Here is a 26,466-nt window from a genome sequence, read left to right as displayed (position 1 = left end):
CTCAGTTATTCTGGACATTCTCTTCTGTATCCTTTCAATAACCCTTTAAATAGATCTAATATCCTTTTAGTACCATGACTATCAGTGCTGTACACAATATACTTCAGTGTAGTCACATCAATGATTTAATTTGGCTCAATATTGACCTTTTGTAACATCCCAACATGTGATTTGCTTGACTGTCACCAATCATTGGCAACTGAAATTGCTAGACATCTTTAATTTTCCATCCAAATTATTTTCTTTCCATTTAAGTAATAGATCCTTCCTGGATTTTTTTTATCCCTATATGAAGCATTTTGCATTTCTCTACATTGAATTTCATCTATCATCCGTCTGCACAATTCCCTGGTATATTCATATCCTCCTACAGCTTAATTTGTTCAGCTTTGGAGTCTACTACCTTCATTAGTTTTGTGTCAATTGCAAATGTAGCCACTGTAGTTGTGACTCCTAATTCCAGATCATTTAGAAAGGTATTAAATGTAAGGGGTCCCAAAACAAACTCTTGTGGGTCTGCACTGGTAGTATTCTCCCAGGTTGACAGCAATCTCGCTACCACTACACTGGGTTCCACTGGTCAACCAATTATGCGTCCACTGCAAAATATTTCCACTGATATCTGCTTTCTTTATTTTCATTACCAGGTGTTCCAGTGGAACTGTATCAAAGGCTTTTCTGAACTTCAAGTGCATCACATCCACTACCTTACCTTTATCAAGCTCCTCTTAATACCCCCAAAGAAAACCAGTACATTAGATTTGGAATTACACACAGCACATTTATAGTGGTTATTGCAATTTTACCAAGAAAAACCCCGTTTGTCTGTGACACTAAACATTTCAAGCCCTTCTGTTTCTATCCGGTTTCCTGGGTATGTCCCCTAATTGTATTCCAAATTGTCTCTGAAATTGCAAATCCTGCTGTCAGTATCCTTTAAAGAAGCAATTGACAAAGAATTAGGATTAACTTTCACATACTTTTCTTTATTCCTACCTTGAATCAGCTACTAAGATTCTAGCCTTAGGAAAGGCTGACTTCAATGGGATGAGACAAAGACTATGCACAATAAACTGGGCAAATCGGTTAATGGGTAAAATAACAGATTAGTGGGAGGTGTTCAAAAAAGAATTTAATGCAATTCAGAACCAGTTTGAGTTCTACTTGGCAAAAGAGACAGCCATGGACACCTAAAGAAGTAAGAGACAACATAAAACTAAAAGATAAAGCATACACAAATGTAAACAATAGCACAGATCCTGGTGAATGGGAAAGATAGAAAGATCAGCAAAGGGTGACAAAGCCAATAGTAAAAAGGGAGTATGAAAATATTGCAAGGGATATAAAAATGTTTGCAATTGCATTAGGAGAAAGTGGGTGTCAGATGCAATGTGGACCCATTGAAAACTGATAACGATGATGTTGTCAATGAAAATAAGGAGATGGCAGACATGCTGAATAAATACTTTGCGGCAGTATATACAGTAGAGGAAGAGGTCAGCATGTCAGACATCTCAAGGAAATTAATATGGAATCAGGGACAATGACTCAACAAAATTAACATGAGCAAGATAACAATAATGGAGAAATTAATGGCACTAAAGAGTGACAAATCTCCAGGAACAGTTAGTTTCCATCACCGGGTTTTAAAAGAAGTAGGTGAGAAAATTGTAGATGCCCTAAATAAATCTTCCAAAGTTCTCTCGATTCAGGAACCATTCCTTTAGATTGAAAAATTGCATATGTCACGGTCGGTGAAGGAAACAAAGGAATTATAAGACCAGTTAGCCTAATATTGGTTGTCAGGAAATTGCTAGAGTCTATAATTAAGGATAGGGTGACTGAACACCTTGAACACATTCAGCTGATCAGAGAGAGCCAGCATTGTTTTGTAAAGGGTACGCCTGATGAATCTGACCAACTTTTTTTTTTATATAAAGAGGTTGACTAAAATAATGGACATGGGAATGTCTGTGGATATTACTTATTGGGGCTTCCAGAAGGCATATGATAAAATCCCTCATAAGAGACTGTTAGCTTAAGTTGAAGCTCATGGAATTGAAGGCGAATTATTGATCTGGTTAGGTAACTAGCTGAACGGCAACAGACAGAGTGTAGGGATAATGGGCAAGTATCCTAATTGGCAGCATGTGACGTGAGGTGTCCCTCAAGAATCTGTGTTCGGGCCTCAACAATTCACTGTATTCATTAATGACTTAGATGATGGGACAGAAAGACACATATCCAACTTTGCTGATGACAGAAAGATAGGCCGTATTGTAAGCAGTGTGGATGGAAGCGTAAAATTACTAAGGGATATGGATAAAGTGAATGGCGAAACTGTGGCAAATGAATTTCAATTAGGCAAATGTGAGATCGTCCACTTTGGGCTGAAAAAGGAAAAAAGTCTTCTTTCTAAATGAAGAAATGCTGAAAACAATGGAAACTTGGGGGTCCAGGTACATAGATCATTAAAATGTAATGAACAGGTACAGCAATTAATGAAGACAGCTAATGGAATGCTGGCATTCATGTCTAGAAAACTAGAATACAAGGAGGTAGAAATCATGCTTCAGCTATATAAAGCTCTGGTTAGACCACACCCAGAGTGCTGTGAGCAGTTCTGGGCTCCAAACCTTAGAGAGGATATGCTGACCTTGGAGGGAGTGCAGTGTAGATTTACTGTAATGATATATGGACTCCAAGGGTTAAATTACGAGGAGCAACAAACTAGGATTGTATTTCCTGGAATTTTGATGGTTCAAGGGGGATTTGATCAAAGTTTTCAAGATATTAAAGGGAACAAATAGGGGAGATAGGGAGAAACTATTTCCGCTGGTTGGGGAGTCTAGGACTGGAGGCATAGTCCACAAATTAGAGCAGCAATTGATGCTAGATCAATTGTTAAATTTAAAACTGAGTTTGACAGATTTTTGTTAACCAAAGGTATTAAAGGGTATGGGGTAAAGACAGGTATATGGAGTTAGGTTGCAGATCAGCCATGATCTCACTGAACAGGCTCCAGGGGCTAAACGGCCGAATCAAGTTATTAATACAGATTTTACAAAGATCAGTTCTGTGATTACACAGGAGACTCGGTTTATAGCAGGTCTCTCACATTTTCAATATTCTACTTCACTTCAAATAATGTATTCTCCCTCCCTGCAAGGCCAGCATTTGTTGCCCATCCCTAAGTGTCCTCAAGAAGGTGGTGGTGAGCTGCCTTCATGAACCGCTGCAGTCCATGTGGTGCAAGCAAATCCATAGCGCTGTTTGGAAGGGAGTTCCAGGTTTTTCACCCCGCGACAGTGAAGGACTGGCAATATAGCTCCAAATCAGGATGGTGTGTGGCTTCAAGTGGAACCTGCAGATGGTCGTGTTCCTTTGCGTCTGCTACCCTTGTCCTTCTAGGTGGTAGAGGTCGCGGATTTGGAAGGTGCTGTCGAAGGAGGCGCTTGAGTTACTGCAGTGCATATTGTAGATGGTACACACTCCTGCCACTGTGCACCGGTGATGGAGAGTGTGAATGTTTGTGGTGGTGGATGGGGGGCCGATTAAGCAGGCTGCTTTGTCCTGGATGGTATTGAGCTTCGTAAGTGTTGTAGAACCTGCACTCATCCAGGCAAGTGGAGAGTACTCTATCAACCTCCTGATTTATGCCTTGAAGATGGTGAACAGACTCTGGGAAGTCAGGTGGTGAGTTATTCGCTGCAGAATTCTCAGCTGCTGACCTGCTCTTACAGCCACAATACTTATACGGCCGGTCCAGTTAAGTTTCTGGTCAGTGGTAACCCCCAGGATGTTGATGGTGGGGGTTTCAGCAATGAAAATGCCATTGTACATAAAGGGAAACTGGTCAGATTCTCTCTTGTTGGAGATGGACATTACCTGGCACTTGTATGGCATGCATGTGACTTGCCACTCATCAGCCCAAGCCTGAATGTCGTTCAGGTCTTGCTGCATGCCAGCACAAACTGCTGCAATAGCTAAGGAGTCTCGAATGATACTGAACACTGTGCAATTAAAAGTGAATATTCCCATTTCTGATCTTATCATGGAGGGAAGGTTGTTGATGAAGCAGCTGAAGATGACTGGGCCCAGGACATTACCCTGAGGAACCCCTACAGCAATGTCCTAGGGCTGAGATGATTGACTGCCAACATCCACAACCATCTTCCTTTGTGCTAGGTATGACTCCAACCAGTGGAGAGTTTTCCCCCTGATTCCCATTCACTTCTACTTGGCTAGGGCTCCTTAATGTCACACTCAGTCAAATACTATCTTGATGTCAAGGATAGTCACTTGCACCTCTCCTCTAGAATTCAGCTCTTTTGTGCATGTTTGGATCAAGGCTGTAATGAGGTCTGGAGCCGAATGCCCCTGGCGGAACACAAACTGAGCATCGGTGAGGTTATTGGTGAGTAAGGTCATTTGATAGCACTGTCAAAGACACCTTCCATCATTCTGCTGATGATCAAGAGTAGACTGGTGGGGCTGTAATTGGCCGGATTGGATTTGTCCTACTTTACGTCAACTGAACATACCTGGGCAATTTTTCACATTGTTGGGTAGATGCCTGTGTAGCTGTACTGGAACAGCTTGGCTAGGGGCGTGGCTAATTCTGGAGTACAAATCTTCAGTACTACAACTGGGACGTTGTCAGGGCCCATAGCCTTTGCTATATCTAGTGCCTTCAGCTGTTTCTTGATATCATGTGGAGTGAATTGAATTGGTTGAAGACTGGCATCTGTGATGCTGGTGACCTCAGAGGGAGGCCTAGATGGATCATTCACTCGACATGTCTGGTTGTAAATGCTTCAGCCTTGTCTTTTGCACTGACATGCTAGGATCCTCATTATTATGGGGATTTTTGTGCAGCCTCCTCCTCTGGTTAGCTGTTTAACTGCCCATCACCATTCACTTGTCCCATTACCATTCCTTTGGCCCTGCACTATCAATCTTTTGTCATTTAATCTCTCCCGCATTCCACCCTACCAGACCTTCCCTTTTGTTCTTTTTCCCCTACCTTCTGACCGTACACTTACTTAAAACTTATTACATCTCTAACTTCGCCCTGTTCTGATGAAAGGTCATTGCCCAAAACATTAACTCTGTTTTTCTCTCCACAGATGCTGCCAGATTTGCTGAATGTTTCCAGCATTTTCTGTTTTTATTTCAGATTTTCAGCATCTGCAGTACTTTGTTTTTGTTTTAGATTATACTATATTCTCTGGCAGGCCAGTTACAACTTCCAAGACTGGACCTATGAAGAATTTTTTTTTGAAGAAATATACCATGAAGAAAACCTGCATCATATTGTGTATGGAGAAATCATAAGAAAGCAGATACATTTTTACATTAGCAATAGTGGCTTTTCAGAAGTGCAGCTTTTCTTAAAATTCTCAGAACACAGGCAAGTTTAACATCTTCCAAATTTTAATGCATCATCTAACCTTCTTCAAATTCTAAACTCTCTCTGCAACAAGTTAACAATGGATACAGTGGATCATAATAAGCTGCTGGTTTTTAAAAAAATCTTCTTTCACATTATTTGCAATAGTTCACTGTACTTGTTGTCCAATGAAATTAGATTAGATCAGAACACTACAGCGCAGTACAGGCCCTTCGGCCCTCGATGTTGCGCCGACCTGTGAAACCATCTGACCTACACTATTCCATTTTCATCCATATGCCTATCCAATGACCACTTAAATGCCCTTAAAGTTGGCAAGTCTACTACTGCTGCAGGCAGGGCGTTCCACGCCCCTACTACTCTCTGAGTAAAGAAACTACCTCGGACATCTGTCCTATATCTATCACCCCTCAACTTAAAGCTATGTCACCTCGTGTTTGCCATCACCATCCGAGGAAAAAGACTCTCACTATCCACCTTATCTAACCCTCTGATTATCTTATATGTCTCTATTAAGTCACCTCTCCTCCTCCTTCTCTCCAATAAAAACAACCTCAAGTCCCTCAGCCTTTCCTCGCAAGACCTTCCCTCCATACCAGGCAACATCCTAGTAAATCTCCTCTGCACCCTTTCCAAAGCTTCCACATCCTTCCTATAATGCGGTCACCAGAGTTTTGTACAGCTGCAGCATGACCTCGTGGCTCCGAAACTCGATCCCCCTACTAATAAAAGCTAACACACCATATGCCTTCTTAACAGCCCTATTAAATCCCTGAAGGTTGCTACCCAGGTTATGTACCTGGACACCAAGATCTCTCTGTTCATCTACACTACCAAGCATCTTCCCATTAGCCCAGTACTCTGCATTCCTGCTACTCCTTCCAAAGTGAATCACCTCGCACTTTTCCACATTAAACTCCATTTGCCATCTCTCAGCCCAGCTCTGCAGCCTATCTATGTCCCTCTGTACCCTACAACATCCTTCGGCACTATCCACAACTCCACCGACCTTAGTGTCATCCGCAAATTTACTAACCCACCCTTCTACACCCTCTTCCAGGTCATTTATAAAAATGACAAACAGCAGTGGCCCCAAAACAGATCCTTGCGGTACACCACTAGTAACTAAACTCCAGGATGAACATTTGCCACCAACCACCACCCTCTGTCTTCTTTCAGCTAGCCAATTTCTGATCCAAAGCTCTAAATCACCTTCAACCCCATACTTCCGTATTTTCTGCAATAGCCTACCGTGAGGAACCTTATCAAACGCCTTACTGAAATTCATATACACCACATCCACTGCTTTACCCTCATCCACCTGTTTGGTCACCTTCTCGAAAAACTCAATAAGGTTTGTGAGGCACGACCTACCCTTCACAAAACCGTGCTGACTATCGCTAATGAACTTATTCTTTTCTAGATGATTATAAATCCTGTCTCTTATAACCTTTTCCAACATTTTACGCACAACCGAAGTAAGGCTCACAGGTCTATAATTACCAGGGCTGTCTCTACTCCCCTTCTTGAACAAGGGGACAACATTTGCTATCCTCCAGTCTTCCGGCACTATTCCTGTCGATAATGACGACATAAAGATCAAGGACAAAGGCTCTGCAATCTCCTCCCTGGCTTCCCAGAGAATCCTAGGATAAATCCCATCTGGCCCAGGGGACTTATCTATGCAGAAATATCAAAAGTTGCTTTGGTATCTTAGCTAACTCCTTCACAACTTCCAAACTCCAATGGCTTCCCATGACCCAGCTTGACAATTTCAAGATTTACATCTTGATTTACGAATCCTCATTGGCAATACCCACCCTACCTTAATAATCTCTTGCAGCTTTATATCCCTGTATGCACCCTCTGCTCCTCCACCACTGAATCCTCACTCCTTCCGTTGGTAGCCACATGTCGAACCACTCGGCTCGTGCTCTCTGGGACTCTCCATCCAATTCACATCCATCCTGCTTTCAAAAATCTCAAAACCCTCCTTGCTCACCATGCCTTTGATTCACATTCTAGCCTCTCAATTTTCAACATTCCCCCTGTTTAGCGCCCACTCTTAGTGCAATGTGCCTTGAGACATCTTCCCGCACATATACCTATTCTTAATATTATTCAACTACATGATGTTTTGGCAATTGCTTACAAGCAGTTATTTACATTCACTGCAACCAATAAATGATCATATCATTAAACCACTGCTGCAAGTTCAAACTGAAGGGTTCAGACAATGTTTCCAGCCCAGCCAAAGTGCAAATGTCAGCCAATTAAAGATTGGACGTTTTCATACTGTAACGACTGAGGCGGGAAGAGTGCAGTTTTTCTAGTTGCACTTCTCCACAGGTCACAACATATATTTAAATTTTTTCCCAGTTACCGATATGGTCAATCATAGACTCTATTTATATCCCAGAATAAAATACACCAACCAGGTTTCCTTAATAAACAACAGAATGATCAGATTATACAACAAGACATAACCAGTAATGGAGCAAAGCATGAACGCACAGATTGAAATATACGAGTCCCCTATTTACCCTAGAGACACAGACACGCACACGCGCGCACGCACGCACGCACGCACACACAGTTAACCGAAAAGAATTACTCTTTGGAGCTCTATTACAACAAAAAAGGCCAAATAAAAATACTTTGGCCAGATACTTGCTAATTCTTGAAGGAAAAAGAAAAGATATGGAAAGATGTCAGATGTTCTTTGTTATGGTTTGGCGTCCCAAGTACACATAGACGACTGTCGCTGTGATCTTCCTAGAACAGTTCTTGTCTGGCGATGTTGAAGATTAGTTTGGGCAGGCTTTCCAGGAGAAATGCAGGAACAGTTTCAGTCTGTTTCTTACACTTGCTTCTCAGAGCCTCTCAAAGAGATGGAAAATTGGCAAGCTTTTCAAAGAGCGGGAACAGACTGAGTTGGGGTTTGCTTCCTTGGCAAGTTTTGTCTAACTGTCTTTTCAAACCATTGTCCATATCCCAACTCACTGTCCAAAGCGAAACCAAAAACAATGGTACAAGAGTCAAGTCTCCTGACCCCTATAAATCCTGACCTGTCACTTCTTTGTAAACATCTTTCCCCAAGTCAAAAAAACCCTGCTAGGTAATTATCTGAAGGCAGATATCTTCCAGTAAGGGCTTGTTTTTAAGCACTCCTTGATTCTTCCAGTAAATGTTTGTTTACAAGCTTGGTCCAAAAGGCCTTCTGATGGCCTCTTTCAAAAACAAAAGTTCTAGCATCTATGGAATTTTTTTTCAGGGTTAAACACAAATCCTCATAATTTAACAAAAATTGAAGCATTCGTAACAATACATTCAGTATTATTTACATTGGCGGAAGTATTCAACGCCACCTTTGTAACATTCGCACCACACAAATACCAGGCAATGACTATCTCCAACAAGAGAAAATCTAACCATCTCCCCGAGTCATTCAATGGCATTACCCACTATCAACATCCTGGGGGATTACCATAAACCAGAAACTGAACTGGAGCAGCCACATAAATACTGTGACTACAACAGCAGGGTCAGAGGCTGGTATGTCTACAGCGAGAAACCCACCTCTTGACTCCCCAAAGCCTGCCAACATCTACAAGGCACAAGTCAGGAGTGCGATGGAATACTCTCCATCTGCCTGAGTGAGTGCAGCTCCAACAACACTCAGGAAGCTCAAAACTTTCAGGACAAAGCAGCCCGCTTGATTGGCACCCCATTCACCAGCTTAAATATTCACTCCCTCCAGCACCGATGCACAGTGGCAGCAGCGTGTACCATCTACCAAGATGCACTGCAGCAACTCACCAAGCCTTCTTTGATAGCACCTTCCAAACTCTCTACCTCTATCACCTAGAAGGACAAGGGCAACAGACGCGTGGGAACACCACCTGCAAGTTCCCTTCCAAGCCACGCACCATCCTGACTTGGAAATATATTGCTGTTCCTTCACTGTCGCTGGATCAAAATCCTGGAACTCCCTCCCGAACTGCACTGTGGGTGTACCTATGCCAGATGGACTGCAGTGGCTCAAGAAGGCAGTTCACCACCACCTTCTGAAGGGCAATTGGGGATGGGCAACAAATGCTGGCCTTGCCAGTGATGCCAACATCCCATGAAACGAATAAAGAGTAATATGAAGAGTACCATAAAAAGTGAGGTGCCAATCTGCTGTAAATTGTCTATAGGAAATTATAGTATACCTTCTCACCTTTGGTTTACTTTGAGGTTGTTCTGCTTCAGGAGTGCCAGGAAATCATTAATTATCCAACCAATCACCTTCTTTGGACTGGCCTGGGTCTGTTCCACAACAGTTTCAAAAAATTTCACTAGTCCATCTTCATTCTGTGAAACAAAGTCAAAAACTTAGAAAGAACAAACGATTCTCCCACTTTAATATTTTCCTTCAATATTTTTCACTAACCTTTCCGCATCGAAGGTCATGAGGAAAGTATATACAGAAAACCTGATGAGGGAGAGAATGGCAGTTTGCTCTATAACTACCAGGTACTCCAACTAGGTTCGATGCCAGGATGTTATCTAAGTCCGGTTGTAGACTTCCTTGTCATTCTCGCCAAGATCAACCAATTCACCACAGACCAGGGATTCAGTCTATACAGCTAAGTTCTAGCACTCAGCCACTAGGAAGCTTCTCATTTCTATTTTTTCTTAAAAAAGCATCCTTCAGAAATCAGCAATGGTAAATTTCAACAAACATGGCAAGTACAATTGTTAAAAAAAAATCAGATTAATTTAACAAAAATCTCGAAGATAAAAAGTTGATAGGGATTATAACAAAAATGCACAAGCTCCAATTGATACAACAAACAGTTCTATTGAATGCAAAAAAAAGGACTGTGCAGTATTCTGGAGAAAACAGCACATCTATTCAACACATTTACAGTTCTTTTCTTTCTTTTGGGCCTCCTTATCTCGAGAGACAATGGATACGCGCCTGGAGGTGGTCAGTGGTTTGTGAAGCAGCGCCTGGAGTGGCTATAAAGGCCAATTCTGGAGTGACAGGCTCTTCCACAGGTGCTGCAGAGAAATTTGTTTGTTGGGGCTGTTGCACAGTTGGCTCTCCCCTTGCGCCTCTGTCTTTTTTCCTGCCAACTACTAAGTCTCTTCGACTCGCCACAATTTAGCCCTGTCTTTATGGCTGCCCGCCAGCTCTGGCGAATGCTGGCAACTGACTCCCACGACTTGTGATCAATGTCACACGATTTCATGTCGCGTTTGCAGACGTCTTTATAACGGAGACATGGACGGCCGGTGGGTCTGATACCAGTGGCGAGCTCGCTGTACAATGTGTCTTTGGGGATCCTGCCATCTTCCATGCGGCTCACATGGCCAAGCCATCTCAAGCGCCGCTGACTCAGTAGTGTGTATAAGCTGGGGATGTTGGCCGCTTCAAGGACTTCTGTGTTGGAGATATAGTCCTGCCACCTGATGCCAAGTATTCTCCGAAGGCAGCGAAGATGGAATGAATTGAGACGTCGCTCTTGGCTGGCATACGTTGTCCAGGCCTCGCTGCCGTAGAGCAAGGTACTGAGGACACAGGCCTGATACACTCGGACTTTTGTGTTCCGTGTCAGAGCGCCATTTTCCCACACTCTCTTGGCCAGTCTGAACATAGCAGTGGAAGCCTTACCCATGCGCTTGTTGATTTCTGCATCTAGAGACAGGTTACTGGTGATAGTTGAGCCTAGGTAGGTGAACTCTTGAACCACTTCCAGAGCGTGGTCGCCAATATTGATGGATGGAGCATTTCTGACATCCTGCCCCATGATGTTCGTTTTCTTGAGGCTGATGGTTAGGCCAAATTCATTGCAGGCAGACGCAAACCTGTCGATGAGACTCTGCAGGCATTCTTCAGTGTGAGATGTTAAAGCAGCATCGTCAGCAAAGAGGAGTTCTCTGATGAGGACTTTCCGTACTTTGGACTTCGCTCTTAGACGGGCAAGGTTGAACAACCTGCCCCCTGATCTTGTGTGGAGGAAAATTCCTTCTTCAGAGGATTTGAACGCATGTGAAAGCAGCAGGGAGAAGAAAATCCCAAAAAGTGTGGGTGCGAGAACACAGCCCTGTTTCACACCACTCAGGATAGGAAAGGGCTCTGATGAGGAGCCACCATGTTGAATTGTGCCTTTCATATTGTCATGGAATGAGGTGATGATACTTAGTAGCTTTGGTGGACATCCGATCTTTTCTAGTAGTCTGAAGAGACCACGTCTGCTGACGAGGTCAAAGGCTTTGGTGAGATCAATGAAAGCAATGTAGAGGGGCATCTGTTGTTCACGGCATTTCTCCTGTATCTGACGAAGGGAGAACAGCATGTCAATAGTCGATCTCTCTGCACGAAAGCCACACTGTGCCTCAGGGTAGACGCGCTCGGCCAGCTTCTGGAGCCTGTTCAGAGCGACTCGAGCAAAGACTTTCCCCACTATGCTGAGCAGGGAGATTCCACGGTAGTTGTTGCAGTCACCGCGGTCACCTTTGTTTTTATAGAGGGTGATGATGTTGGCATCGCGCATGTCCTGGGGTACTGCTCCCTCGTCCCAGCACAGGCATAGCAGTTCATGTAGTGCTGAGAGTATAGCAGGCTTGGCACTCTTGATTATTTCAGGGGTAATGCTGTCCTTCCCAGGGGCTTTTCCGCTGGCTAGGGAATCAATGGCATCACTGAGTTCCGATTTGGTTGGCTGTATGTCCAGCTCATCCATGACTGGTAGAGGCTGGGCTGCATTGAGGGCAGTCTCAGTGACAGCATTCTCCCTGGAGTACAGTTCTAGGTAGTGCTCAACCCAGCGGTCCATCTGTTTGTGTTGGTCAGTGATTATGTCCCCCGATTTAGATTTGAGGGGGGTGATCTTCTTGATGGTTGGCCCAAGAGCTCTCTTCATGCCATCATACATTCCTCTGATGTTTCCGGTGTCTGAGGCCAGCTGAATATGACTGCATAGGTGTTGCCAGTAGTCGTTTGCGCAACGCCTAGCTGTTCTTTGTGCAGTACTTCTGGCTGCTTTAAGTGCTGCGGATGTTAAATCGCTGGGGGCTTTCTTGTAGTTCAAAAGTGCAATGCGCTTAGCGGCTATGACAGGTTCCAGCTCTTCATTATGAGATTGAAACCAGTCTGCATTTCTCTTCGCACTTTTGCCGTAGGTGGTCAAAGCTGACTCATAGATGGCGTCTCTGATGTGGGCCCACTTGGTCTCAGCATCCCCTGTGGGAGTGTTTTGAAGGGCTGTTACAAGTGAATTTAGAAATTTTTGTAACAGCTGTGGGTGAGAAATTCTGCTCGTGTTGATGCGCGGGTGGCCCTTCTGCTTGGAATGATGCAACTTCTTTGGTCTGAGTCTAACCTTGCTGCACACCAGGGAGTGGTCGGTGTCGCAGTCCGCACTGTGGAAGCTGCGTGTGATTTGAACACTGTTTAAGGCGGCTCGCCTTGTGACAATGAGGTCTAGCTGGTGCCAACGACGTGATCTTGGGTGCCTCCATGAAACCTGGTGACAGGGTTTAGTGTGAAAGAACGAGTTGGTGATGCAGAGGTTATGATAGGTACACAACTCAAGCAGTCTCTGCCCGTTCTCATTCATCCTTCCAACGCCATAGCGCCCAAGGCAGGAGGGCCATGAGTCATGGTCAGCCCCAACCCTGGCATTAAAGTCCCCCAGCAGGAATAGGTGTTCGGTGTTGGGGATGCTGCTAATGATGTTATGGAGTTGTTCATAGAACTGGTCTTTAGCTTCAGGTGCGGAACAGAGTGTTGGAGCATAGATGCTGAGTAGGTGTACTGGACCAGAGGTGGTGAGCAGTCGGATGGACAGTATGCGTTCCGAGCCATTTGAGGGAGGCTCTATCATGCTGAGCAAGGAGTTTCTGATGGCGAAGCCCACTCCATGCTGTCTTGGTTCTTCAGGATCCCTGCCCTGCCAGAAGAAGGTGTAGTCTTGCTCTGCTAGAGAGCCACTCGCGGGGAGGCGAGTCTCCTGAAGTGCTGCAATGTCCACATTGAGTCTACTGAGCTCGTTGTTAATGATGGCGGTCTTCCGAGAATCGTTGATTTGTGTAAGGTCTTCCGACAGGCCAGGACACATAGTTCTGACGTTCCAGCTTGCAAAGCGAAGGGCTGGTACCTTCTTTCCTTTTTTCATGTTGTTTGGTGCGGTGTATCAGTCCACCTTTCGGGCAATGACCCTGAGCTCCAAGCACCCATTGAAGCAGGCAGACTGTGGCGGGACAGAACCTTATTGACCGGGGGCTGCCCGGTTTGAGGCGGGCGGTAGCTGTCCAGTGAGGTGCAATGACCTCTCCCACCGACAAAGGCAACCCGTGGCGCCCAGTTTCTACGCCAATTTATCTGGACTTATAACCCGTAACTGCTGCCTTCCGTGTTGTTTCAGTCGCTGTGAGGCAACTATGGAGTGACCTCTCCATGGCGCATGCCTGGGCAAATTTATGGAGGTTGAGAGTTGCCCAGTCGTCAAAACCCCCCTCTCGGCCTTTCTGGTGGGGTCCAAAGGAGTGCAGGACACGACGTTTGGCACCAGTATGGCTGCAGGAACTGCCGGAAACATGCCAAAGGTGACACATGACCGCCTACGGGGTTCCGCTCCGGATTTTCTGTTAGGGTTTACTCCCTTAGCCTTGGTCTCTCCCGAGACGCCCACAAGGCAGTGGGGTTGTTGGGGCCCCTACACAGGTGTAGGATGGTGCCGGTGGGAGGAGGGGATGCAAGGGGGAGGGGTAGAGGGAGGGGGTGGGGGGGTGGTGCAGGGGAAGGGGGTGCGGGGTGAAGATGGTGCGAGGGGGGGGCGGGCTGGGACGGGGTTGTGAGGGGGTGAGCTGAGAGGGTGGAGCAGGGAAGGGGACGGGGGTGGGGGGGGTGGAAGGGGGGGGGAGGGGGGGTGGAATCTGGTGCAGGTAATAAGCCATTTCCTCAGTGCCCACCATCGACGTCCGGAAAGCTCATCCACGTCCTTCGGGAGGTGAAGCATCATTTGGCAGACTTAGAGGTGATTACATTTGTTAAGTTTACAGTATGACAACACTAATGGCATTTTCACATCCAGTAACTATTTGTACTGAAAAGATGAAGCTTTACAGCATCCTGATTATGCTATTAGTTCTTTGTTCACAATGGGGAAAAAAACCTCACCTTTAACTGTAAGGCAAATAGAAAATATTCTGACAAAATATTTATATTTTGTTTTTGTTACAAGCCTGACCCATCATTTCTCCCATGTTGACTTTACCCGAGAGAACTGGCAAGCACAGACAATGACTTTCTCTAAAATGTTTACAAATCCTGGCTTAAGAGTTATTGCAGAGCAAGACAAGTAAGGTACTCTTATAGTGTCAATATCAGGATACTGCCTTTAATTTTTGAGGACAGAAGATGTATTAAATATTTTGTAAACATATTAAAAGATATGCTGTTATCTTTTCACAGCTTTACGATCAAGCTGTAAATTTGCAATCACGTGTGTTTTAATGTTAATATAGGCAGATATTAGTTTGTTGCTCTCCTGTGCTCCCCAACACTCTCCTGGCCTGCCTCCCAACTTGCAACCTTTGCAAACGTGACCTCAACCAAATTTTTGCTGCCGGTTTCCTAACTTGCATCAAGTCCTGTTCAAATATCATTGTTGTGTTCACTGAACTACACTGGCTCCTTTTCTGGCAAAATCTCAATTTCAAAGTTCTCATCCTCAGTTTTCAAATCTCTCCAAGGCCTCACCCCTCTCTATCTCTATAACCTACTCCAGACATACAGCCCTCTAAGATTTCTGTGGTCCTCCCATTCTAGCCTTTTCTGCATCGCTGATCGTCATTGTCCCACCGTTGGAGGCTGTGTTTTCACCTGCCTAGGCCTGAAGCTCTGCAATTCCCTTCCTATACCTCTCCTCCTCTTTATCCTCTTTTAAGATGATCCTTAAAACCTAAGTCTCACCTGTCCTAATGCCTACTTATGTGACAGTGTCAAATTTTGCTGGATAATGCTCCTGTGAAGCACCTTTGGACATTTTACTATGTTAAAGGGACTACATAAATGCAAGTTGTTGTTGTTTTGAAAAGTCACAGTTTAAAAAATAGGTTATTTGTAGGTTACTATAATTGGCCTGAAATCCTCAGACTAGAAAAGAGGGAAAGTATTTGCATGCACAGTGGATAAGGATAGAATTACACTCAGCTGTAGCACCCTCTGTAGTTGAAGAACATGCCAATATTTATTCAAATTGATATCTTTAATCTAAACAATTTTAAAATATTGAATTTTGTCCTGAATCAATAAGAATTACAAACTATTTGGTGAGTTAATATGCAAATCCAAAGCACGACCTTTCACATTTTGACTGATGAAAACAGATGTCCTACAAACGCACAGCTTACTTCTGCAATACTTCAGTACAACACTGAGATACAAAGCACTTGAGCATAAAACAGAACAGATTGCATCTGTAAATGAAGACTGCCTTGTTTCTAATAGGGTAAAATATTTGGTTGGAAATGTTCTACCTGTCCTTAACAATATAACCAGTGAATATTATTTTAAAAAGTATTTCCTTGTTGATTTCGTGAGTTTAGAAATTCAATTAAGCTACATTGCAAAAGTAAACTAAGTATTATTGGCCTCCTCATCAGTGTCAGCAATCAAGGGAGCAGCGAAATTTGGAGATGACAGTAGTTCCAATTTTTTATAAACAGGAGTTACTAGTCTGACTACCAACTAATGCATCAATTCATCTAAAAATAAAGGCAATAACTGTGACCAAAATTCACAGTGCATAATAATTCATGCTTCATATTATTAATGCATTTATAAAAGTAAGTCCAATTTTTTATAAACAGGAGTTACTAGTCTGACTACCAACTAATGCATCAATTCATCTAAAAATAAAGGCAATAACTGTGACCAAAATTCACAGTGCATAATAATTCATGCTTCATATTATTAATGCATTTATAAAAGTAATCATACATTGAGAGTCTCAACATCAAATGCAATTACTCACCACTAATGTGAAGCTGTGTTCAGCAAGAATACCATACTTTTCCACCAGTCTTGCTCTTGTAGCATTAGGTAGCTCAGGCAGCTGCTCACGAATATGATCAATATTCACCACTTGTTCAGGATTCACATTAGAAGGGAGGGTTTCATTGTCATAAATAACCAATGGTTGCAAATTTGGTTCTGGCATAAATCTTAAACATTTCAAAGATGTTAGCAAGTTTAAAGCTCTATGGATCAGTTTTCAAGTCTCTTGATTTTAAATAGAATAAATATTTAATGGGAGGTTTACAAAATCACAGTCAGTTTTCACAATAGTATTTGTCAATTCCTATCATCAAATATTAAATTTAAATTTATCTGCACATACTGTTGTATTTTGTTAATCCTTCGCTGCTCCATATATTAAGACTAGTGCAACCTTTTATTTAGGAACGTTATGGCACCTAAACAAAATATGTTGGATGATGTGAATGTGCTGGATGGCAACTTCAACATTTCCAACTTCAAAGCTGACTGCAAGTAATTATACATTTCATTCTATTTTATGAATTAAATGTACATGAAGATTGCTTGCTAGGAATCAATAAAATTTTACTGCAAAATTAGACGAACAGTCAACATTGGCTCAGTGCCCGAGTGCCTTATACTTCCCATTGTTTCATTTAATTGTCATGTGACAACAGTATTCCAAGAATGAACACAGTAAGCATTTAATAGCCATAAGATTCCCAATACTGTTGGAGATTCAACATATTAAGTAAATTATGTACAAACTGCCAACGTTCACCAATACCGCGTCCGATCCATATCCTGCACTTCTGCCCTCAGCCCTTCCCCTCCTCCAAACGTATCTTCCCCTCCTCACACTGGTTGGCATTTTGAAGGGATCGTTCCCTCCACGACACCCTGGTCCACTCCTCCATTACTCCCGAAACCTTATCCCCTTCTCACGGCACCTTCCCATGCAATCACAGGAGCTGTAATACCTGCCCTTTTACCTTCTCTCTCCTCACCATCCAAGGCCCCAAACACTCTTTTTGGGCAAAGCAACAATTTACTTGTACTTCTTTCAATTTAGCATACTGTATTTGCTGCTCACAATGCAGTCGCCTCTATATAGGGGAGACCAAAATCAGATTGGGTGACTGCTTTGTGGAACACCTCCACTCAGTCCACAAGCATGCCCCCAATCTTGCGGGTTGCTTGCCATTTTAATTCACCACCCTGCTCCCATGCCCACATTTTTGACCTTGGCCAACTGCAGTGTTCCAGTGAATATCAACGCAAGCTCGAGGAACAGCACCTCATTTTCTGATTTGGCACTCTACAGCTTTCCAGACTGAACATCAAGTTCAATAATTTCAGAGCATGACTGGCCCTTTTTTATTACTTTATTTTGTTCGCTCATTTCTTTAACCAGGTGCCTGCCTTAAACTTGGTTTTTCACATTTGTGCTTTTGGACAGTGCTGTTCATTATTTTGCCATTAACACACTCTCTGCACTAATGCTTTATCTTTCACCACACCATTAGCACACTCCCTTTGCCTTTGCCCCATGACCTTGTTAGTTAATCTCTCCTGCCCTCTAACCTATCACACACCTTCCCGTTTGTTCTTTTCCCCCAACCCCCACTTCACTTGCTTAAAACCTATTACATTTCTAACCTTTGCCAGTTCTGATGAAAGGTCACAGACCTGAAACGTTAACTCTGCTTCTCTCTCCACAGACGCTGCCAGACCTGCTGAGTATTTCCAGCACTTTTGGTTTTTATTTCACCAATTGTCGAGCTGAACAATAAAGCAATTTACCAACTTCTAAATTAAACTCTCCATCACCAGTTCTTTTGGCTTCTACCTTCTTTTTTCTGTTATATCTGATTCTTTGTGATTTGTAGCGAAAACCTCCCTATCTCAATCCTTACCTTAGCTAAGTTTTATGTACTAGCAGCTAATAACTTCTGCAATATTTTTTCATTATTACCATCAGAGTAGACTGATGGCAGCTCTGAAGCAGACCATACTCCAGAAAGCTCCCCCTCCCAGCTGAAAGTTACATGGGAATGGAAAAAAAACACTAAAGATGAAAAACTTAAATATATTTTTAAAGTTTATCATTTGTGGCTTGGAACTGGTATTATTATTTACCATAAGATAAGAAATTTAGTTTAGAACAGAGCTGGAATATACCAAAACCTTTTTCAGTAATAGACTACACTATTTGCAATACATTAAATATCAGCAATTCCTCTTTTTTCATATATATGCAAAATATTATAGTAAATGCTTGGTCTAAAAGCAAATTTAAGTGTTTTTATTAAAATATGTAAGTGGACTGTAAAATGTGCAATAATTCACTGTGGCAGACTATGTATGGCATTATTAGACAATGGGCTGCAAGGGCAAATATCAGCTCATTTTGAACTAAAGAGAGATTGAATTTGGGAATAACAGAGGGAAATCTTTCTTTAGATTGCCATCACATGTTTATAATAATCAGGAAACATTGGCAGTAAGCTCAATAATAATTATGTATATTCTCTTCATTCTAATTACCTGTAGTCTTGCTTTCCTTCTTTGTCTCTCATAGATATGGTCTTCCTGAAAATTAGGAAAATAACACTTTTTCATAAAATTAACGTCTTGGGCACAAGTGCTTATTTTTTTCTAGAATTTATATAGAATCATCTCCATCTCTCGATTTCTCAAAACAAAACTACATAGTCCTCCTCATTTCCTAAAAAAAAAACTATATTCCATGGTGGGCCAAAAAGGCTCTCTGGTTCTAAAGTTCTCATCATTAGATGCGATGGCACTTTCCACTCTGGAACAATAGCCTTTTCCCAATAGCTTAGTGGAGAAGTACACTGTATGGTGTGGTGCTGAACCAGAAAATTCCCAGGTTCCATCACTGGTCTGTGCTGAGCTAGTAGATCTCAGTGTGGACATGATGGGAGTGTAGGCATTTTGGGGTACAGCATTTGTCCTCAATTTCCATGGACTGGTGTTGAGTAGGCTCAATGACAAGCAGAATAGTGATCAGGAATAATTTCTCAAGGTCAGTCACTGGCATATTCAAATAATCATGAAAGGAACAGAAGAACACAAGAATTAGGAGCAGGAGTAGGCCATTCGGACCCTCAAGCCTACTTCAGCCCAATTTGATGAGATCACGGCTGATCTGATTGTGGCCTCAACTCCACTTTTCTGTTTGCCCCCATAACCCTTGTCGATCAAAAATCTCTCTCTCAGCCTTGAATATATTTCATGATCCAGCTTCCACTGCTCTCTGGGGAACAGAATTCCACAGACTAATGATTCTCAGAGAAAATTTCTCATATCAGTCTCAAATGGGAGACTCCTAATTTTAAAACTGTGTTCCCTAGTTCTGGACTCCCCCACAAGGGGAAACACACGCTCAGCATCTACCCTGTCAAGTCCTCTCAGGATCTTATATGTTTCAATATGATCACCTCTCATTTTTCTAAACTCGAATGGGTATAGGCCCAACCTGCACAACCTTTCCTCATTAAGATAACTCCTTCATGCCCGGAATCAGTCGAGTGAACCTTCTCTGAACTGCATCTAATGCAATTATATCCTTTCTTAAGTAAGGAGACCAAAACTGTACATAGTACTCACCAACGCCCTGCACAACTGTAGCAAAACTTCCCTACTTTTATACTCTATTTCCCATGCAATAAACAACATTTCATTTGCCTTCCTAATCACTTGCTGTACCTACATACTAACTTCTTGTGATTCATGTACCAGGACACCCAGATCCCTCTGTACCGGTGTCCTGCAAGCTGCTTTTCTATTCTTCCTGCCAAAGTGGACAAGTTCACATTTTCCCACATTATATTCCATCTGCTAAATTTGTGTCCATTCACTTAACCTATCTATATCCCTTTGTAGACTCCTTATGTCCTCTTCACAACTTACTCTCCTACCTATCTTTGTGCTATCAGCAAATTTCACAACCATACATTCTGTCATTTCATCCAAGTCATTGATATAGATTGTAAATAGTTGAGGCCCCAGCACTGATGCCTCCACTAGTAACAGCTTGCCAACCTGAAAATGACCCATTTATCCAGACACACTGCTTCCTGTTAGCTAACCAATCCTCTAGCCATGCTAATATATTACCCCCTACACCATGAGCTCCTTTTTGTGTAGTAACCTTTGATGTGGCACCTTATCGAATGCCTTTTGGAAATCCAAGTACATCACATCTACAGGTTCTCCTTTATCTGTGTTGCTTGTTACTTCCTCAAAGAACTCTACTAAATTAGTCAAACACTATTTCCCTTTCACAAAACTATGTTGATTCTGCCTGATTGTAATATGATTTTCTAAATGTCCTGCTATTACCTGCTTAATAATAGATTCTAGCATTTTCCATATGACAGATGTTAAGCTAACTGGCCTGTAGTTTCCTGCTTTCTGTCTCCCTCTTTTCTTGAATAGAGGTGTTACATTTGCGATTTTCCAAACTGCGGGGACCTTTCCAGAATCTAGGGAATTTTGGAAGATCACAATCAATGTATTTACTATCTCTGCAGCCACCTCTTTTAAGACCCTAGAGGCAAGCCATCAGGCCCAGGGGACTTGTCAGCCTTTAGTTCTAATAGCTTTTCCAGTATCTTTTCCCTACTGATGGTGATTGCTTTACGTTCCTGCCTCCCTTTTACCTCTTGATTTTCAAGTATTCTTGCAGTTTTTTGTGTCTTCTACAGTGAAGACAGACACAAAATACCTGTTCAATGCTTCCACCATTTCCTTGTTTCCCAGTATTAATTCCCCAGTCTCATCCTCTAAGGAACCAACACTCACTTTAGTTACTCTTTTCCTTTTTAAATACTTGTAGAACTCTTACTATCTGTTTTTATATTTCTAGCTAGCTTTCTCTGAGACCCTAACTTTTCCCTCCTTATTTTTTTTTTTATCATTCTTTGCTGGCTTCTAAAATCTGTTCAAACTTCTGACCTACCACTAATCTTCGCAGTATTGTACACTTTTTCTTTCAATTTGATACTATCCTTATCTTATTTAGTTAGCCACAGATGGCGCATCCTTCTCATAGTCTTTCTTTCTCAGTGAAATGTATCTTTGCCAGGAGTTATGAAATATCTTCTTAATTGTCTGCCACTGCTTCTCTACTGTCCCACCTTTTAACCTATTTTCCCAGTTCACTTTAGCCAACTCTGTCCTCATACCTTTGTAACTGCTTTTGTTTAAGTTTAAGACACTAGTCTTGGACCCACACTTCTCACCCTCAAACTAAGTGTGAAATTCTATCATGTTATGTTATGAACTGGCAAAGGAAGAGTAGAAAATGAATTTTAAGAAGTCAACAAACAAGTTACTTGCACTTTAGAATATACTTTAAATCTACCTTAATCTATGACTAGTTTCTTGATTGACATAACAAAGATGAATTGTGATATTAGGCTCCAATGGTAAAGAATGGGAAAGATGCCAACATTTTTACTATTAAGATTGGCATTAATATAGTTTCCCAACATGATGAGGCTAAAAATGGAGTCTACTTAATGCTGAGACATAGGGGGAAAATTGCATAGCCCCTGAAAACAAATACCAGGATTGCAGTGCATGATTGATTTCATACTGCCTCCTCATTACCATGATTGTAGAGTGCAGCCAGCCTAAGCTTTGCAAGGCTAGCACCATTTAAAGCTAGCCTGCTCCTCTTAAAGGGGCGGTGCATTCTGGCTGCAACTGGTGCTGAAAGTGGATGGGGAAGAGTGTCCAGCCGGAAGAGCACTGAATAATAGCACAACAGAGCAGAGAGCATGCTGCAAAGTTCTCTGATGCAGCACTGATGGCTGCCCCAAATAGGTCCTCCTCTGAGTCCTCTGCAACAGTACTCATGTGCTACCTTGATCTCTACTAAGAGTTGTACCTAACATTCATAGCTTCACCTCACCTTCACACACAGCACTGCTGCAAACCTCACACCCACGTCTCAGCTTGCATGCATTGTCAGCTATTCAACCATGACAGGCATATCACCCAAACAGATTGAACCACACTGACACATTTCCCTCTATTTTGTAGGACAAGATGGCACATAACCATACGCAGCAGCACCTAGCTGGCAGGGAACAGGCATGGTTGCATATTATTACTTGTTGGAAGAGATGCTGCTCACTTTCATCAGAGCAGACATTACTGATGCTGTGGCCAGCAGTGGATCTGAAACCATCAAAGATGACAGTATGCTCACACCTAATTTCTTCTCATATCCAACATCCCCTCAACTCATAATAAAAGTCCACTCCTCCATTACCCCCACCACCTCGTCCCCATCCCATGGCACCTTCCCCTGCAATCGCAGGAGGTGTAATACCTGCCCATTTACCTCCTCTCTCCTCACTATCCCAGGCCCCAAACACTCCTTTCAGGTGAAGCAGCGATTTACTTGCACTTCTTTTAATGTAGTATACTGTATTTGCTGCTCACAATGTGGTCTCCTCTACATTGGGGAGACCGAGCGCAACTGGGTGACCGTTTTGCGGAACACCTCTGCTCGGTTCGCAAGAAGGACCCTGAGCTTCCGGTTGCTTGCTATTTCAACACTCCCCCCCGCTCTCATGCTCATATCTCTGTCCTGGGATTGCTGCAGTGTTCCAGTGAACATCAACGCAAGCTCGAGGAACAGCATCTCATCTACCGATTAGGCACACTACAGCCTGCCGGACTGAACATTGAGTTCAATAATTTCAGAGCACGACAGCCCCCCATTTTACTTTCATTTTTAGTTGTTCTTTCTTTTTTCTTCTTTTTATCTTTTTTACATTTTTTACAACCTTTTTTTTGCATTTATTTCATTTCATCTTAGTTTGTTCAGTTTGCTTACCCAGTTTGTTTTCATGTCTGCACTTGCTGCTGCTCAATATTCAGTCCGTGAACACCTATTCTGTACTAATGCTTTGTCTTTCAACACACCATTAACATATTGTTTGCCTTTGTTCCATGACCTTTTGGTCAGCTATGTGGCCTTGTCCAATCTGCACCTTCTCCTTTGTTATCTCTTGCCCCACTCCCGCCTCACTTGCTTATAACCGGTGACATTTTTAATATTTGTCAGTTCCGAAGAAGGGTCACTGACCCGAAACGTTAACTCCGCTTCTCTTTCCACAGATGCTGCCAGACCTGCTGAGTGGTTCCAGCATTTCTTGTTTTTATATCCCCTCAACTCAATCTCTTCTGATTTACAAGCTGCAGATGATCCAAGCATTGATACAATGCTTTTCCCCCACCCCTCACTACATCCCCTATCCTTGTGCCTTTCTCCTTTCAGATACTGAGAACTGTAACTTGGGCTGACAGTGATGCAGGAGCAAGAAGTGGAAAAGGAAGCAGAGACTGACAATGAAAAAACACCATCACTCAAATGCCCACTTGCAGCTACCAGTTTAGATACTGATATTATGGATATTTAGATGGAAGCTTAGAGTTAGGATCTGCACATGGTGAGACACTGGGCACAAGTGGTATGTAGCCAGGGCAGGAGGAAAAGGTAAAGTAGGTGCTAGCTCGTCAGAAGGCGAGATCGCACACGAGCACTGCTGCAGAAGACTTGGATGAAGACTTCAACGGGGACGACATACAAACAAAGGCTGATGGGTATGCACACAGAAATGTTTGGTGCATTTAGGGGTCTGCCAAAAAGCCTGTGGTCACTGTCAAGGAGCACAGAGTTGTCTTGCATCAACCTTGCATTGGGTTTTGTGCAGAGCCTGGAGCCCATCTTTTCCAGCATGCAAGTGGTGGTCAACTTCATTATTACACTTGTGGACCCAACCATGATGGTGATGTCTCAGCTTCCACTGCAGCACACACTGAAGCCACTCAATGCCCGAGTGGAAGCTGAGACTGAAGTCATGCAATCTCAGACTGCTGCCATCATGGATGCAAACACTAGTGTGCAAAGGGGCAGCAGTCCAGCAATCTGTCCTGTAACACATTGCTAAGATAGCCGACGTGCTGCCCTGGGGAAGTGGCAGTGGCTCCATGGAGAATGAACCTTCTGTCCTCTCTCAGGACGATAGCTGCCGTCCTCGCATCACTGCCATTCTGCCAGTGCTTTTGTTGGTGCCTGTCAACCAGCCAAACCACACTGCTCTCACCTCTGACTTGGTGGTGCAGTTCAAAGCCAAGTCTTCAAGAGCCAGGGCTGCTTGAAGTTGTCCTACAAGGCCAGCTGCAGTACTCCCACTGAAAGTCAGCAGTCTTCTATCAGCCATGCTGCAACCACTGAGGTAGCACCGTGTAGGAGTACTAGGAGAGGCAAAGGCACATGGAAAACAGGCACTGAAGGAATGCACAAGCGTGATTAGTTGACTAAGACTCTGGGACACCTCACCATACCAAAAACATCCTACCAGAACGTGAACCTCAATTATTTTTTTTATTTTTCCTTCTGTTCCTAAGAAATAGTTATAATCCAAAACCCTCTTTTGAAACCGGTTAACGGTTTCTTTTTGAATGTATGTGTGTGTGCATGAGGGTGAAGGGAATAAGGGGTTTTTTTAAAGTATAGATTTACCTCATTAGTAGTTAAGACCTATTATTTCTTTTCTAATAAAGAGTTAATGCTGTATTTGTTTAAAGAAACCTGGTTTGGTGGGATTTATTCTGGTGGAAAAATACCGTTTAATTTGGCTAGTCTTCAGTAGGTGGGAAACTTTATTTGATATGCTATAACCTGTGGAGTAGTGGGACTGAATTAACAATGCATTACTCCCGCCTTGGTCGTAACAATAGCATGCTGGGGGATAAATAAGTAAATTGCAATTTATGCCCTTTACTCCCATTAGCCAGTTAGAAATGATTTCAGCGGAATCCTTGATGTCAGAATCAAGGCCTTCAACACAGGCCACACCACTCCCTGTAGGCCTCAGCAACATTAAATTGCAGTGCCAACCAAACAGTTCTACTAACTCAGCAACAGCCAGCAGAAATCAAATCAGCTACCAATCTGAAAGTAGTTGATGTACATTTTAAATAGCACTGGCTGTGGCGGGGGCCTTCCTGCTGCTGAGCACATGTCCAGCTGTGTGAGGTTAAGTGAGGATGTTAGAGTCATAGAGAGATACAGCACTGAAACAGACCCTTTGGCCCACCGAGTCTGTGCCGACCAACAACCACCCATTTATACTAATCCTACATTAATCCCATATTCCTTACCACATCCCCACCAACCTACACGAGGGGCAATTTACAATGGCCAATTTACCTATCAATCTGCAAGTCTTTGGCTGTGGGAGGAAACCAGAGCACCCGGCAGAAACCCACACGGTCACAGGGAGAACTTGCAAACTCCACACAGGCAGTATCCAGAAGTTAACCTGGGTCGCTGGAGCTGTGAGGCTGCGGTGCTAACCACTGCGCCCTGTGCCGCCCGTTAGCTAGAGCGTTCAGGTGAAAGTGGCAACGCTGGTGTCAAATCAGCCTTACACGGCGACTGATCTTACACACGATCTGCCTCCTCCGCATACATCCAGCACATGCCCCCAGCAGTTGCACGAGTAATTACCCAAGATGGCGTCCAGCACAGTCCACACCAGAATTGAGTATGCAGCTCAGACACCATTTTGATGCTGAAATGGCACCCATAGCACCAAAAACGTGGGTGTTATGCAATTGAGTAGTCACAAAAGGTTTTTTTTGCACTAAAATCTTGGACTTCTATATGTTTCAAAAAACAGCTGAAAAAAGGATGTTGCTCAGTGAAAGACACCTGCAAAAATAACTGGAATTCCAGCAATGTTTTGAAAGGAAGTTCAGAACAAAAAGTTGAACTTTATGGGTGTTTTGAAAGGAAGTTAAACCTGTAAAAGGACAGGAAGGTCAGCAGCTTCAAGGAAATCACAGGTTTTGACCTTTCTTCAGAGCAACTCGAGTGGCAAGGGGGAAGACACTATGTCTGAACTTTTGACCATGTTCAGGAAGGTGCTTTTTTCACTTTGGACCCTTTAAAAGCCTGTGAATTAGA

The 26,466-nt window shown here is 43.1% G+C and overlaps 1 protein-coding gene across 2 annotated transcripts in view; it reads right to left on the bottom strand.

The window, feature by feature from the left end:
* gatb (glutamyl-tRNA(Gln) amidotransferase, subunit B) overlaps nt 1–26,466 on the bottom strand; it is an 89,287-nt gene that overhangs the window by 20,064 nt on the left and 42,757 nt on the right. For both annotated transcript variants that reach the window (XM_068041106.1, XM_068041117.1), the window contains 3 exons: nt 18,996–19,040; nt 16,444–16,633; nt 9,636–9,769 (listed from right to left, as the gene is read on the bottom strand). In XM_068041106.1, the coding sequence (XP_067897207.1) occupies nt 9,636–9,769; nt 16,444–16,633; nt 18,996–19,040 (369 nt within the window). The remainder of the gene's footprint in view (nt 1–9,635; nt 9,770–16,443; nt 16,634–18,995; nt 19,041–26,466) is intronic.

This window comes from Heterodontus francisci, chromosome 1 (assembly GCF_036365525.1).
Source record: "Heterodontus francisci isolate sHetFra1 chromosome 1, sHetFra1.hap1, whole genome shotgun sequence".
Classification (NCBI taxonomy): Eukaryota; Metazoa; Chordata; class Chondrichthyes; order Heterodontiformes; family Heterodontidae; genus Heterodontus; species Heterodontus francisci.
This window is presented reverse-complemented; position numbering and strand designations above follow the sequence as displayed.